This window comes from Topomyia yanbarensis, chromosome 1, assembly GCF_030247195.1.
Source record: "Topomyia yanbarensis strain Yona2022 chromosome 1, ASM3024719v1, whole genome shotgun sequence".
In the NCBI taxonomy this organism is placed as follows: domain Eukaryota; kingdom Metazoa; phylum Arthropoda; class Insecta; order Diptera; family Culicidae; genus Topomyia; species Topomyia yanbarensis.
The window spans coordinates 196,364,978-196,382,363 of NC_080670.1; the positions used below are offsets into that span (position 1 = coordinate 196,364,978).

Sequence of the window (17,386 nt, forward strand, 5' to 3'; positions counted from 1 at the left end):
AACGTCGAGATTTGATGTAAACTCGAAAATTTTTTTTTGACGAAAATCGTCTTTTTTGGACTTTTTTTGTTCAAAGTGGGTAAAATTTCCAAATGGAGCAGGTATTATTGATGCCAAACGACTTTAAAAGGCATAAAACGTCAAAATTTGATGCAATCTCGAAAAATTTTTTTTAACGAAAATTAACTTTTTTTGACGATTTTTGTTCAAAGGGGGGAGTAAAGGAAAATTTCAAAATCGACTTTGTATTTTTGATGCCAAATGACTTTAAACTGCATGAAACGTCGAGATTTGATGTAAACTCGAAAAATCTTTTTTGACGAAAATCGACTTTTTTGAACTTTTTTTGTTCAAAGGGGGGAAAATTTCCAAATGGAGCAGGTATTATTGATGCCAAACGATTTTAAAATTCATAAAGCGTCAAAATTTGGTGAAATCTCGAAAAAAAAATTCTATAAATTAACAACGGTACTTTCAAGTCTAGAGAATGATGTCATTTTACCCGCGTACCTATAGGTTTAAAAACTATCCATTCATCCAATATAGGTGTAGGTTGTTAGTGTCCAGTACGGGTGCGCTAGGTAAATACGCAACCGCGCGTTGTTCGCCACCAGTTCCGTGCCGTGCTCCCCAACGCGTAAAAATCGCATTACAGTCTTCCTTTCACACACTCTCTCTCTCCCACCCCATCATCAAATATGTGTAATGATTCTAAACCGGAATAATCCTAGCGAATTCGACGCGGGCAGAGACGGCGGCACTTAGTTCGCTCAGTCTTTCACTCAGTGTGCTCCGCGGCGGACGTTTTTTTGATGATTTTCGGCGCTTAATTTTTTTCTCCTGTCAGTGGGCACAACACCTTCTTCTCCGTCATCATAGTAGTCGGGTACGGTCGAGAAGTGAACAGAAGAAGAGGTTCAAGTTCAAGATTGTTACCGTGCGGAGTGGTGGTTTCTCGCGCGCGGTCGTTAGTCATCTTTGGATCACTGAAATAACTCTTTGTCGCTGGTTGTTAATGGAACAATGTGAGATCAACCGCTTATCGTTATGTTTAAATCAATCATTTCCGTTCAAAGTGTTATCAAACATCGCTAACTTGAAGTTGTATGAGCAAAAGAAAAAAAAAGTGTCACATTCGTTGAGTACCGAAATTATTTGAAGTGAACATTACATTGGCCAGGCTGTTGGGCTATAAAAAAAGCGTGATTTAGCGATGTGATCATCATCCGGAAATAGATTTGTTTTGGTTGTTGTATTTTTTTCGGTCCGTCTTCGTCTGGCTTTTGTCCGAGTAGTGTAGTGTAGCATCACGAAAAGAAATCGTTCCAACGGTTGCTTCGATCTAACTAACGACGTGAAGCAGGTTCCAGATAGCAAACATGTACCCTATTCAACTGTACAAAAGTAAGTCACATTCTTGAATGAGACAGATGTTCTTTTTTATCTTCTGATTATGATAACACATTCCATCCATCGTGTGTGGCGTTGGGGAGTGGAATTCCGGAAAACGATTACAGTTTTTGATAACGTCTGCAGTGTTATCTATCTTGAACCGGGGATTTTGAAGTGCATACCTTTATTCAGCGATTTCTGATGTGATATAGTAATTGCATAATGTGCCGGTTGTTGTAAAGAATTCCTAAGCACAGTGCTGATAAATATACCAAGGCTTACAAATGCGATCTTGAATTTGAAAAAAATACCTGATTTTTTTCATCCGCACGAGCACACGCATATTATTTTTAAACCTCAACCATTTTTTGTTTTCCTTTTTTTAGTTAGTTTTAGTTGTTAGTTAGTTTAGTTTTTAGAGTTAGTATCGGATGCTGATGAGACAAAATTGAAACGCGAATTCCATAACTAATTTAATAAAGGTCCCAGTCGCTCAATTTCTTAGCAGCATATAATGACCGACATACTCAAATGCTGTTGACAGATCCCCGTGATATGGACTCTTACGTACAATTGTTGAATTCTACAATTCCCACGTTCCGTATATGATGTAACTAAATATTTCCTTTGTTTGTAGAAAACGCAGTACTGCAAACTGTATTCGTATCTATTGTGGTATACTCCTTCCTTAACCTAGTTGTACTATCTACTATGACATACCCCTATCTTAGTAAACGATTGTATTCCTTGAGATACACACTCTTCTCAGTTTGGCCTTACACTTCTTATGAAGCGAAGTAGGTATTCCAAAAAAAAAACAACAGACTCCAATGGTCCTTTACCGAGGACTCTTAGTCTGCCTTGTATCATTGCAATGCCTTTGCAGATGATCTGATGCTTGACTTTTGGACCCACAGAAGCGGTGTGTATCGTTGGTGAGTTTACTAGTCTTCGTAAGAGGATACTTACTAGGACAGTGTCCGGTAAGTAGTGAGTGGAAAGCTCTTTTTTGTCTAGTCTAAGCAGTATCAGCTTTTTTTATCGTAGCGTTAAATAAATTTCATCGATAATCATAGTACATTTATGACACTTTAATATAATTTGGTTCAGTTGAAGTACGCAACTCGAAATGTGGTCCCCAACCTACAAAGTTCTTTTTTAACAAAATAAATTTTAAAAATAAATTTCCGGTGTTAAAATCTGTTAAAGACAAATTATTCCTACCCAACCAAGTTCGCTTCAATTAACATCAGCAGTAAAAGTTGGATATTAATTAATTTATACCAATTGAAAAGCGCCGGTTCCGCTCCAACTCACAGAACGAACTAATTCGTGATTCTAGTCCCTACTCAAAGAAGTTTTTATTTAGTCAAGATATCCCATTGGACGAGCTATTGCCATTTTAAAACATGATCATTTCACTCAGACCAAACAATGCGTATTTCTCGTGCATTGGATATTACTCTCCAGATTTTAGACGATACTCAGTGTGCTTCTTGATTCTGCCCGAGCCAGCACGAAGTGAACTACAAAAATAGTAACATAGGTACTTTTATCTAATGTGCATTGTCTGACGAACAAAGGAGTCCGTTCCTTTTACATTTGCCGTGCGGTGAGTGTATCACATACGCATGAAGTGGTACTTCGGCCAAGTACTGCAGCTTTGTATTCCGGTGTTTTCCAGTAACACCAAGTATTTGTGACGTGAAACATTTGCTGTGGATGAAAATGGAGCTTAGGGTGTCGGAAGTCGCCTTTATCCAGTTCGCCCATGTCAGGCATTCAGTGCTAATAACGAACAACAACATTTTGCATAACACAGCTTAAACACGTGGTTGTGTGTGACAACGCTTAAATCAAGGTCCCTACATGATACGGCACTACTTACTTGCAAAGTAGCCACCAAAAGATTCATGTCATACTTTGAAGAGATGAAATCCATTACCCGGATCGACCCATTCCCTCCCATTTCACACTGCAGTACAAAACACAGTGCTATAGTATCATTACTCAGAGAAATCTCTACACGTATCAAAGACGGGTTAATAAGTACTGTGAAAAGACGGCACATTACGGCCCACGTTTGCTCAGAGACCGCTAAAGAAAGCTCATCTACGGTTATAAATTCCAACACAAATTATGCAATAGTATGACCTGAAACACACACGGTTGTGGCTGATGTTCAGGCAATAGTGACAATTGCTTAGCTGTGAACCTCAAAATCATCAGTCAAAGGTTGGTTCACACTCTTAATCCTTACGGGCATGAAGCAAGGGAGAATCTATCTGAGTGATATCAACTAATAATACCAACACTTGAATAACTCGAATCTATACATATTGGAGAGTACAATCATTTCAGCATCACTCGCTTCCGGCACATAAAAAAGAACGCACATCGTGCCATCATGGCCCTGGGTTCTCGTTTCCAGAGGAGACTAGGTTTTTGATTTTCACTGTCTTTGAATTGTCAAACATTTGCAATATTTTATCAGCCCTCTGATAGCAAATCTCACAGCCATAAAGAACTGAAAATTTGAATTTGCTATCATATCGTTTACAGGCCATCGAGTCGTTTTATCAACTTGGAAGCTATGTTTCTGACAATACCCAACTCATACTCGCTATTGTGAGTTAACTAAACTCATAAAACTTGAAATATCGCGTTTCTGGTGCGAGCATTCTTGTAGTTGGATTCGCGTAGATGGGCGCAGCGTTGCTCTCTAATGCCTCGTATAAGGGCTAAAAATATTAGATGCTATTGAGGTCAGGGTTACCATGTTAACAGATTTGATCACAGATTCTTTTTTACAGATGACAGAATTTTGGAAATTGGCATTTTGATGAAAATTTCAGATTTCCACAGATTTTTGCAAATATTGTGTTTTTTTCACAGATTTTTTGGAAATTTATCACAGATTTTTCTTCTGTCATCACAGATGGCAAAAAGATTTTTTTGACTGAAACACACTTTCTAAGTAAATTCATTATCAGCTATTCTCAACCATACTGTGCGATGAAATCGAAACGTTAATGCCAACTCACTAACTTAATGATGCAACCAGTCGCAACATTTTAGTTGCACTCCGGAACTACTTATTCATATCTCGCGTCGTGTGTGCACTTCTATGTACCTTGATAGGCGATCATAGAGCGGCTACAATGCAGCTGCTGGTTGCAACATCAAGTTCCTCGTTTGAACATAGTCCAAGAGCACAAATTTCAAGCAAAAGTAGATGGATTCCTGTGTGATTGATTGATGATGTGTGAGAGTTAAATGCGGCGCTGGGCGGTTAAATCTCAGTAAATCAGTTTTTTAATCACTTTTGCCCTGTTAGTTGTTATACGTGTTTTTATCTGATTCTTAACTCGTCTAAACGTTTAACAGGGTATCAGTACCGAACGCGTCCCTCGTTTAAAAATTAACTTAGTTGTCAATGAACTTAGCTGAACATTATCTTCGAGGGGGTTGGTGTCCACCAGGAAGTTGATATCACTATTATCCTGCTCCGGATAAACTCAGTCTAGAGGCCATGTGATATCTGGTCGCAGAAACTATGAAATGATGCACTGACTTCTTTCTCCATGTCGTGAGAAACGACAAAAATTGGTTTCTCTTCTTCTTAACCTTCATGTTTTATGCTTGCTAATTTGTTGTACTAAATAAGTAATTTAATTCTTATTATCTGTCTTATTTATTCGGGATAAACCGACTTGCGTCTCTTTCTAGTAGTTAGAATAATAATATGTGCGCATGAAATTTCTAGCACGATCGTCATACAAACTAAGGCTTTCAGCTTAGTTAATGCTTATTTTGGGCCGCTCAAAATTATTTCATATTCTTGACCCGAAAACAATCGATAATTTTTTTATGTTATAGCCTCAGTTTACTACACTTAATTATTATTATTTTGAGATTTTTCTGTAATTGTAAAAATTTATTTAAATGAAGATTTTCTTAAAATACACTAATGTTTTAATAAGTATATTGTTTAAGAACACCTAAAGTTTCAAATTGATTCATGCTAACTTTTTTTTAGAGTTTAATGTTATTTAAATACAAAAGATGGGTGGGTAATGTCTGCGACATAACCGGAGAGATGTAGAATACATAAGGAACACGTTCTTTAAATATTTTGATACTCATTGGAATTTTCGGACAAAAGGTGATTTGAGTGAGGAATATTTCAAATTATTCTTTACAAAAATGATGGTGGTCCTGAAAAGGACCGGTTTTGTTGGCGTTGTTGGCCTTGGTGAGGGAGATGGCTAACGATGAAATTAATTGTTAGCATGAGGAAGTCGCGTAGTACTGGCCAATGGAAGAACAGATAATAATTGATTCCTGAAAATCAATTTTTCTTTATTCATGTAAATTATACATACTTACAAATCTAACAGAAGATTCCTGATCATATTTCTGAATCATTAGTGCGAACATTGTGTAATTTGGTTAAGTACAATGAAAGTTACAAACTTTCCAAACTCGACCTTCTGTTCCTTCAGAAATATTGAAATGGGGTGTCTATATTAAACCGTTAGTCGTGGTCACAATAAAAAAAGATGGGTGGGTAATGTCTGTCACATAACCGGAGCGTCGTGATTTCAATTCGAGACGTTAATTTAAATCTAATAATATTCAACAGAATCACGTTTGAATGGGAAATTTTCAAATAATTCTCTATGGTAATAATGGTGGTTCTGAAAAGAACCTTTGGTATCGGCGTTGGTGTTGATGGTGATGCGCTGGATCGTTGGATATTTTTGGCATGATAGTTACGTGCCTGGCGAACTGTTTTGTAGCCTCGAACAAAACGACAAGACTGGCTTCTTCGGGTACCATTACGGCTGAACTTTATAAGCTTAGCTCGACTTTGAAATCTTGCACAATCTCACGAATCAGACACTAGTAGGGCCATTTTGTTTGCTACTAGCACGGAGCTGCACAAAAAAACCATTTAATGCAGTTAGTTCACGGGGGCTGCCAAAAAGCTTGAATAGAAGCATGCGACTTCAACGTTTCTCTTAAACACATGCAACGACACATTCGTTTTGGTAATACTGATAATAACAGTAGAAAGGAATGGAAAAGCAGTGCACGAAACGAGCGAGAGGATAATTTAAATTTTTGTTCCGTGTGCAAGCTACTTCTTTCCACACAACGTATTATGTTGCTTGTTGGAAATTTGCTACACACCTTAAAATGAAAGTTTCAGTTTAACTCTCACTAGAACACAATTGATTGGTCCTGAAAAGAACCGTTGCTTTTATTGTAATTTACGCCCACTCCCACAAACCGACCAAGTAGGCATCAGTGGCTTCATTACGGCTGAGTTTTGTAAGCGTAGCTCGACTTTGAAGTAATACACAACCTTACGAACCAGACGCTGGAATGTTAGCCAGCGGATTAGTTGCTCCGTTGCCCTTTAGTTGGGGCGAAATACTAGCATGGCGACAGTTCCTGATCGGTAGTTGGTTGCGATGGGCCACCAGTAGCTGGGGCACTTTTGCGGACCGTCATCATCGCCAACTGCTTTCCTCCGGTGGACTGGCTGCTTGCTAGTGCTTGAACGAATACGAATGATGAGAAAAACCGACCGACCAATATTCATATATGAAAACACGAGAAAGCACTACTATCACTCTCTCGCTCGTTTTCGTTCCATTCCTGCGCCTTTCCTTTCCGTTCGGCTACCAATACTAGCATAACCAAAACGAATATTCTGTCTTTCCATCGCCTTCAATCTAGTGGCCAGTGCTAGCAAACTTGCATGTTCAGTTTTTCAATAACAACATTCCAACAATATTTTCAAAGAATGTTGCAGATTTGAAAAGAAGGAAGGAAAAGATTTTCACAAATTTAAATTCTTTTGTCTTATTTGTTAGCGGTGATACTGGCCATGGGATGGTGGGGGAACACCCACATTCGTTTGTTATGATAGTATTAGCAGCAGAAAGGAATGGAAAAGCAGTGCACGAAAACGAGCGAGAGAGGATAATTTAAATTCTCTTTCTTTCTTTCCACACATCGTATTTCTTATATAGCTTTCTGAAAATTATTTGTTATACACCATAAAATGTAAATTTCAGTTTAACTCTTATTAGAACACAATTAATTGGTCCTGTAAAGAACCGTTTATTGTTTTATTGCGGGAGCATAATTCAGACGCACTCCCCGCGGACACGGTGAGCTAGAAAGCACTATTTTGCATTCTCGAACAAACCGACCAAGTAGGCATCGTTGGCTTCTCGGGGCATCATTACGACTGAGCTTTGTAAGCGTAGCTCAACTTTGCAGTCCTGCACAATCTCACGACCCAGACGCTGGAACGATAGCCTACTCTGTTGCCCTTTAGTTGGGGCGAAATTCTTGCAGGGCGACAGTTCCTGATCGGGTTGCGATGAGTCACCAGTAGCTGGGGCACTTTTTCCGCCGTCGTCATCGCCAACTGCTTTTCTTCGGTGGACTGGCTGCTTGCTAGTGCTTGAACGAATACGAATGATGAGAAAAACCGACCGACAGATATTTATATAATCGCGCTAATATGCACTACTATCGCTTTCTCGCTCGTTCTCGTGCCGTGCATGAGCCTTTCCTTTCCGTCCGGCTTCTAATGGCCTAACCAAAGGAATATGCAGTCTTTCCCCCACCAAGTGCTCTCGTCAAGCAACCCAATGCGAATAACCATACGAACAAACATGTAGTGGACCTATATATAAACTTTTCATTATTTTATTGTTCGGTTGGTCTACCATAACAACGGCTCTGTGCGGGATGGGCTGAAAATTTTCACTTTTCCGAGTCGCTTTGGAAAGATTTTTCAAAACACATTTTTTTGTTATTAGTACATGTTATACATACTTCAAATTTTAATACAGCATAGAGGAACATATTTGCAACAAATTGGCCTAAAAATCAAATCATTCTGTTAAGTATGATAAAAGTTATTAACGTTCAAAATCTGACGCGGCGCCGCAGCTGATATTTTGAAACGGGACCCCTATATTGAAACCTTAAATGTATTCTACATTAAAATTTTGACGAAGATCGACTTTTTTGGACTTTTTTTGTTCAAAGGGGGGAAAATTTTCAAATGGAGCAGGTATTATTGATGCCAAACGACTTTAAAATGCATAAAGCGTCAAAATTTGATGTAATCTCGAAAAAAAATTTTTAACGAAAATTGACTTTCTTTGACGATTTTTGTTCAAAGGGGGGAGTAAAGGAAAATTTCAAAATCGACTTTGTATTTTTGATGCCAAATGACTTTAAACTGCATAAAACGTCGAGATTTGATGTAAACTCGAAAAATTTTTTTTGACGAAAATCGACTTTTGGACTTTTTTTGTTCATAGGGGGGAAAAATTTCCAAATGGAGCAGGTATTATTGATGCCAAACGACTTTAAAACAAAATCGACTTTGTATTTTTGATGCCAAATGGCTTTAAACTGCATGAAACGTCGAGATTTGATGTAAACTCGAAAAATTTTTTTTTGCGAAAATCGACTTTTTTGGACTTTTTTTGTTCAAAGAGATGAAAATTTCCAAATGGAGCAGGTATTATTGATGCCAAACGACTTTAAAATGCATAAAGCGTCAAAATTTGATGTAATCTCGAAAAAAATTTTTTAACGAAAATTGACTTTTTTTGACGATTTTTATTCAAAGGGGGGAGTAAAGGAAAATTTCAAAATCGACTTTGTATTTTTGATGCCAAATGACTTTAAACTGCATAAAACGTCGAGATTTGATGTAAACTCGAAAAAAAAATTTTTGACGAAGATCGACTTTTTTGGACTTTTTTTGTTCAAAGGGGGGAAAATTTTCAAATGGAGCAAGTATTTTTGATGCCAAATTACTTTAAACTGCATGAAGCGTCGAGATTTGATGCAAACTCGAAAAATTTTTTTTGACGAAAATCGACTTTTTTTGTTCAAAGGGGGGAAAATTTCCAAATGGAGTAGGTATTATTGATGCCAAACGACTTTGAAATGCATAAAGCGTCAAAATTTGATGTAATCTCGAAAAATTTTTTTTAACGAAAATTGACTTTTTTTGACGATTTTTGTTCAAAGGGTAAAGGAAAATTTCAAAATCGACTTTGTATTTTTAATGCCAAATGACTTTAAACTGCATGAAACGTCGAGATTTGATGTAAACTCGAAAAAAAATTTTTTGACGAAAATCGACTTTTTTGGACTTTTTTTTGTTCAAAGGGGGGAAATTTTCCAAATGGAGCAGGTATTATTGATGCCAAACGACTTTAAAATGCATAAAGCGTCAAAATTTGATGTAACCTCGAAAATTTTTTTTTAACGAAGATTGACTTTTTTTGACGATTTTTGTTCAAAGGGATTTTTGTTCAAAGGGGAAAATTTCAAAATCGACTTTGTATTTTTGATGCCAAATGACTTTAAACTGCATGAAACGTCGAGATTTGATGCAAACTCGAAAAAAAATTTTTTTGACGAAAATCGACTTTTTTGGACTTTTTTTGTTCATAGGGGGGAAAATTTCCAAATGGAGCAGGTATTATTGATGCCAAACGACTTTGAAATGCATAAAGCGTCAAAATTTGATGTAATCTCGAAAAAAATTTTTTAACGAAAATTGACTTGTTTGACGATTTTTGTTCAAAGGGGGGAGTAAAGGAAAATTTCAAAATCGACTTTGTATTTTTGATGCCAAATGATTTTAAACTGCATGAAACGTCGAGATTTGATGTAAACTCGAAAATTTTTTTTTGACGAAAATCGTCTTTTTTTGGACTTTTTTTGTTCAAAGTGGGTAAAATTTCCAAATGGAGCAGGTATTATTGATGCCAAACGACTTTAAAAGGCATAAAACGTCAAAATTTGATGCAATCTCGAAAAATTTTTTTTAACGAAAATTAACTTTTTTTGACGATTTTTGTTCAAAGGGGGGAGTAAAGGAAAATTTCAAAATCGACTTTGTATTTTTGATGCCAAATGACTTTAAACTGCATGAAACGTCGAGATTTGATGTAAACTCGAAAAATCTTTTTTGACGAAAATCGACTTTTTTGAACTTTTTTTGTTCAAAGGGGGGAAAATTTCCAAATGGAGCAGGTATTATTGATGCCAAACGATTTTAAAATTCATAAAGCGTCAAAATTTGGTGAAATCTCGAAAAAAAAATTCTATAAATTAACAACGGTACTTTCAAGTCTAGAGAATGATGTCATTTTACCCGCGTACCTATAGGTTTAAAAACTATCCATTCATCCAATATAGGTGTAGGTTGTTAGTGTCCAGTACGGGTGCGCTAGGTAAATACGCAACCGCGCGTTGTTCTCCACCAGTTCCGTGCCGTGCTCCCCAACGCGTAAAAATCGCATTACAGTCTTCCTCTCTCTCCCACCCCATCATCAAATATGTGTAATGATTCTAAACCGGAATAATCCTAGCGAATTCGACGCGGGCAGAGACGGCGGCACTTAGTTCGCTCAGTCTTTCACTCAGTGTGCTCCGCGGCGGACGTTTTTTTGATGATTTTCGGCGCTTAATTTTTTTCTCCTGTCAGTGGGCACAACACCTTCTTCTCCGTCATCATAGTAGTCGGGTACGGTCGAGAAGTGAACAGAAGAAGAGGTTCAAGTTCAAGATTGTTACCGTGCGGAGTGGTTGTTTCTTGCGCGCGGTCGTTAGTCATCTTTGGATTACTGAAATAACTCTTTGTCGCTGATTGTTGGTGGAACAATGTGAGATCAACGGCTTATCGTTGTGTTTAAATCAATCATTTCCGTTCAAAGTGTTATCAAACATCGCTGACTTGAAGTTGTATGAGCAAAAGAAAAAAAAGTGTCACATTCGTTGAGTACCGAAATTATTTGAAGTGAACATTACATTGGCCAGCCTGCTGGGCTATAAAAAAAGCGTGATTTAGCGATGTGATCATCATCCGGAAATAGATTTGTTTTGGTTGTTGTATTTTTTTCGGTCCGTCTTCGTCTGGCTTTTGTCAGGGTAGTGTAGTGTAGCATAACGAAACGAATCGTTCCATCGGTTGCTTCGATCTAACTAACAACGTGAAGCAGGTTCCAGATAGCAAACATGTACCCTATTCAACTGTACAAAAGTAAGTCACATTCTTGAATGAGACAGATGTTCTTTTTTTATCATCTGATTATGATAACACATTCCATCCATCGTGTGTGGCGTTGGGGAGTGGAATTCCGGAAAATGATTACAGTTTTTGATAACGTCTGCAGTGTTATCTATCTTGAGCCGGGGATTTTGAAGTGCATACCTTTATTCAGCGATTTCTGATGTGATAGAGTAATTGCATAATTAGACGATGGTATTAAATTCCTAGGTTGAAGCCTATTTTGACCATAAGTGAACATTAACGAGAACTCGACATGCGCACCAAAATGTTTATCCAAATATTTTTCTTTTCACAAAGCATAATTTGATACCACACAAAAAATTAAAAAGTGACAGTGTAAAAAGCCCGAAAAAAAAATTCGACTCTACGGCTCGTACTTCAGAACAGAAGTGAAAGTAATCAATTAGAACCTGTAATCGTTAGATAGGTCTTACCGAGATATTAAATATGCTATGGTTATACATTTGCCTCGCATGGTCATTAAAAAATATATCAAAGTTTAAAAGTAAATATGTGCATGGATAATATTCCGGTGGAAACAGTTTTTCAATTTAGTTGCTTCGGCAATAATTTTCTATTTTTTTTCTTGCCAATGTTGTTGTTTTTTGGATTGCCGAGAGTCATATGGTTCAGTTTTTTTTCAAATCGTTTGTTTGACACGGCTCAATGCGCGAGCTTAACAAAGCTGTTCATTTTTGATATGCCTTTACAACCAATAAATAACACAATTTAATTTGATACCATTGAATCTTACGCACGCAATTTACCACTGCGGGAGGAGATTCTTTTCCGTGGCGGTGAAGCATTTTCGACGTCACCTGACAATGCCTGAAGATCATTCGGTATGCTTCCCTTTTGTTCGTACTGTCATCGCTGCTGTAGTTTTGAAGATCACGGTTGTTTGTTTTGATATGCTTCTTCGGTTTGTTGAGTGTTGTCGTAAAGCTTTCCTTCTTGTTGCTTGCATCTTTTTGGCTATACTGTCCAAGTCGCTTCCAGTTTCGCAACATTAGATTTCCAGACAATCTCGTAGTAGAGTGTTGAGGATATCAGCAATAAACGAAAAGTGAGGAGGTAACTAAATTTAATATTTACCATTTCTCAAAATAGGTGGATAAGGATCATATAGGGAAGAACACATCTCGTGGGTGGTCTTCTTCGAATCCGAAGGGAATGCACGACCAGACAACATGTTCGTTGTCGCGATAACCGTCGTCTCCAGAGTAAAGACCGCCCTTCTTAAACCCAATACGTCGAAGATACGCATCTATCGTATAATTATTTTATATGTGCTCGGAAATCACCGAATGAAGACACGACTTGAATCAAGGTTCTGTCGATATTTTTGGGATAGTTGAGTATTGTTACCTCTTCCTAAATTTCGATTGCTCCATACGATATGATAATTTTCATCCTCTGACGTGAAAAACTAAAGAAATCGTTGAACCTAATTGATCTTCCGTAAATATCGATATGAACAATTGACGTATGTGATGTCTAGGACACTAACTAACACAGTTACAATGTGTATAGAAATATAATATTGCCACACAGCGATTCTCACCCCGATTTATCCTCATTTGGCAAAAATTCCACCCGATTTAACCTCAATCTCGCACCAACACAACTGCACATGGATTAGTCAATTTATGCTTCTTGATATACCTACGATCCCCAAACTATAAAGAGCTATCCAGACCTCCTTTGGAGGATTCTCCGCTTTTGCTTTTGACCTCTCTACTTTTTGGGAGGTGTTTTGCTTCGATCTGGTGTAAACTTGGTTGGCTTATCTCCACCGTTCCCGTGTGTGTGTGTTTGAGGCTACGAGGAACATTTCGGTCTGCGTTGAGATAATAAGCGACCCTGTAGAGCATCGTTACTCCTAAATTTCTATTTCCCAAACTAGCAGGTAGTTTCAAATAGAAAACTATTGATTTTGTTAGCGAAGGGAATAGGAAATAATTTTGAGCGGCCCAAAATAAGCCGAAAGCTTTACTTAGTATGATGGACGCAATAGCAGATTCACGCGCGCATCGTTTGTTCTTCTTCCCTGTCAGTACACGACCACAGATACGACTTGATCTTCACTAATGTCGCTTCCACTCGAAGCAAAACTAAGTCTGGCTCCATAAACTGTCATAAACTGACAACTGTTGTGGCCAGAACCCGATCCAGCTCCGAGATCATGCAAAAACGGATTATTTCTCTTCTGTGACGAATTTTTTGGTGAAAAATATTTTTATCCACTGGGGAGAAAATTGTTTTAAATCGCATTCGCGCGTTGAGCGCAAACAACCTATAACTAAATTAGCAATGGAATTTGCGTTTCGACTTCGTCTCATCAGAATCCGATACTAACTTACGGTGCTAGCTCCAAAAACGAAAACGCTATTTGTGTTTCTGAACAAACCCTTAGTTCTGCGAGAAGTCCCGTCAATCCGGTGCTAGCTTAATCCTGTCACTAAGTTAGTGTCGATTTCTGATGAGACGAAGTCAAAACGCATATTCCATAACTAATTTTGATGCATCCGTTTTCTCGAAATTTAATTAAAAAAATATTTGGAACGACTGACTATATACCCCCCCCCCCCCCCCCCCCCATAAATCTGGGATGCCATTAATCTCTTTTATCATGGAAGTGTCGAAAAAAGCAGTTGAATCAGAATTATCAAGGAAATTAACATGGTTTGGCTTATACGAAGAAGGCTTAATGTTTTTTTTATTCATTTCGTTTATTTGATAGGCACAAATGCGTTAGCTTGGCGGTGCCAAATTCTTTTGTTTTTACATTTTGGATATCTTAAAACTAGGAGGTTACAATGTTGAAATATTTTTTTTTAAAGAGAAAAATTTTACAGCTATCTTAAGACTAGAAATAAGATTCTATATACAAAAGAGGGGGCCAACAGATTTTTTTTATGAAAAATTTAGAACAAGGAATTCAATAGTAATAGTTTTTTAGAAAATATTTACAGTTATCTTAAAACTAACAATATAGTTTGGTACACAAAAGGGGGAACAAATAGTACAAGTAATTTCACAGGTGTTTTAAAACTAGGGATACAATTCTATTTACAAGATGGGGGACAATACTGTTAACAAAGAGGTAAAATTACAACTATCTTAAAACTAGGAATGCGGAATACAAATTTAAACTTTTTAACCGAAGACTTATGCTTGGTCAAGATATTCAGAGGGGGGCTTATTTCCAAAATCGTTGTAGAAGCAGTTGTATCGAGGACAGGGGAGAGAAGGCGTAGATGGTGACCGGGAGAGAAAAGCAAAACTTGCAACTTTCGGGCAAACGGGAGATCAGCGAAATAGGTCCGATTGGCGGATGGTATTCTTAGGACCCGCGGGGAATCCTTCAAAAGTCATCGGACCTCGAGTCGCTCTCGCTTCAGTTTCCGTAGTGGTAAGGCGACGGCGGTTACATAGTGGCACTCTGGAGCTGATCGGTCCCACAAGGCAGGAGAAAACTTCTAAAAACGAGAAATAAAAAGAGAGGGGCTAAATTGGGATATTTATCGTTTTTCTGAAAGTATAAATAAGGGACATATAGGGGAAATCACGATTTGCCAGCATATCTCGGACTGGGACATTGGGTGGTCTACCTCGGGCCCGAAAGGAATCCTTTAACTGAGACCTGGCGTCCAAATACCTGGCGCATACCCAGACAGCGTGCTCGATGTCGTGATAGCCCTCGTCACAAGCGCACAGACTACTCTCCGCAAGCCCAATACGCCGCAAATGCGCATCCAAGGTGTTGGACATAAATCGGGACATTACACGAATAAAATCCCGACCCACCTCCATCCCCCGAACCAAGCCTTCGTTGATACCTTTGGGATAATGGTATGTAGCCATCGTCCAAGTTCCCCATTGCTCCACGAGGTTTGCCAACTGTTAAGCGTCCTCTGACGACAAATACTAAAAAATTCGTTGAAGCAGATTGGTCTTTCGTATATGTCACCATTTAGTGCACCCACCTTTGCTAATGAGTCGGCCTTTTCATTGCCCGGGATAGAACAATGAGAGGGGACCCAAACAAAGGTAATCTGATAAGATTTTTCAGATAACGTACACAAGGACTCCTGTATCTTCCCCAGAAAATACGGAAATTGCTTTTTAGCCTTCACCGCACGAAGAGCCTCGATAGAGCTGAGGCTGTCCGAAACGATGAAGTAGTGATCTGTGGGCAGAGTGTCGATGATCCCAAGGGTGTACTGAATTGCAGCTAACTCTGCGACGTAAACTGAAGCGGGATCATTGAGCTTGAATGAAGCGGTGATAGTATTGTTGAAGATACCGAAGCCAGTGGACCCATCGAGATTTGATCCGTCAGTGTAAAACATTTTGCGGCAGTCGACTTCTCGGAATTTATTATAAAATATATTGGGGATCACTTGCGGGCGTAAATGGTCCGGGATTCCATTAATCTCTTCCTTCATGCATGTGTCGAAGAATACAGTAGAATCAGAAGTATCTAAGAAACGAACACGGTTGGGAGTACACGAAGAAGGATTAATGCTCTGTGCCATGTAGTCGAAGTACAAGGACATAAATCGGGTTTGAGAATTAAGCTCGACGAGCCTCTCGAAGTTTTCAATCACCAACGGGTTCAGAATGTCGCATCGGATGAGCAATCGATATGAGAGTTCCCAAAATCGATTTTTTTAGAGGAAGAACGCCCGCCAGCACTTCGAGACTCATCGTATGGGACGAGTACATGCAACCCAAGGCAATGCGCAAGCAACGATACTGGATTCTCTCCAGTTTGATGAAGTGTATGTTCGCAGCGGAGCGGAAACAGAAACACCCGTACTCCATCACCGACAATATCGTTGTTTGGTACAACCTGATCAGGTCTCCTGGGTGGGCACCCCACCATGTTCCAGTTATTGTTCGGAGAAAATTGATCCTTTGTTGGCATTTCTGTTTCAGATACCTAATGTGACATCCCCAGGTACCTTTAGAGTCGAACCAGACCCCGAGATATTCAAATGTGAAAACCTGATTGATCGTTGCACCCATTAATAGAAGCTGGAGTTGCGCCGGCTCACGCTTCCTAGGAAAAACAACCAACTCAGTTTTTTTCCGTGGAGAACTCAATACCCAGCTGAAGAGCCCAAGCAGACAAATTGTCCATGGTATCTTGTAATGGTTCTTGCAAGTCGGCAGCTTTGGGCCTTGCAACAGAGACCACCCCGTCGTCTGCAAGTTGCCTTAGCGTGCATGAATTGGCAAGACAATCGTCAATGTCATTCACGTAAAAATTGTAGAGCAGGGGACTTAGACATGAGCCCTGGGGAAGACCCATGTAGCTAAATCGCAATGTTGTTAAATCGCCATGCGAAAAGTGCATGTGCTTTTCAGACAACAGGTTTAGCAAAAAGTTATTTAAAATTGGTGAAAGACCATGCTGGTGCAGCTTCTCTGACAGAATGTTGATAGAAACTGAGTCAAAAGCCCCCTTAATATCCAAGAAGACTGATGCCATCTGCTCTTTGTTAGCATAGGCCATTTGGATTTCTGTAGAAAGCAACGCAAGGCAATCGTTCGTCCCTTTGCCTTTGCGGAACCCCAATTGTCGAGACGAAACAAGATCATTTTCTCGAACAACTTCCGAATACAGGACAGCATTGCAATCGGCCGATACGAGTTGTTGTCGGAGGCTGGTTTTCCTGATTTTTGGAAGGCGATGACCTTCACTTGCCTCCAGTCATGAGGGACAAAGGCTTAATGTTGTTTGACATGTAGTCAAAGTACAAGGATATGAACCGGGTTTGAGAAACAAGTTCAACCAGACCCTGAGCTATTTGAAAGTGAGAACCTGAGCGATAGTTTGACCCAAAAATAGAAGGT

General features: G+C 38.8%; 1 protein-coding gene across 3 annotated transcripts in view; it reads left to right on the forward strand.

The window, feature by feature from the left end:
- The first annotated feature begins 10,882 nt into the window (after window positions 1–10,882).
- LOC131686708 (mitogen-activated protein kinase kinase kinase 15) overlaps window positions 10,883–17,386 on the forward strand; it is a 39,853-nt gene continuing 33,349 nt past the window's right edge. For 2 of the 3 annotated variants that reach the window (XM_058970638.1, XM_058970646.1), the window contains exon 1: window positions 10,883–11,491. In XM_058970638.1, the coding sequence (XP_058826621.1) occupies window positions 11,467–11,491 (25 nt within the window). In that variant the 5' untranslated portion in view covers window positions 10,883–11,466. The remainder of the gene's footprint in view (window positions 11,492–17,386) is intronic. The other variant, XM_058970628.1, reaches the window with a different exon arrangement.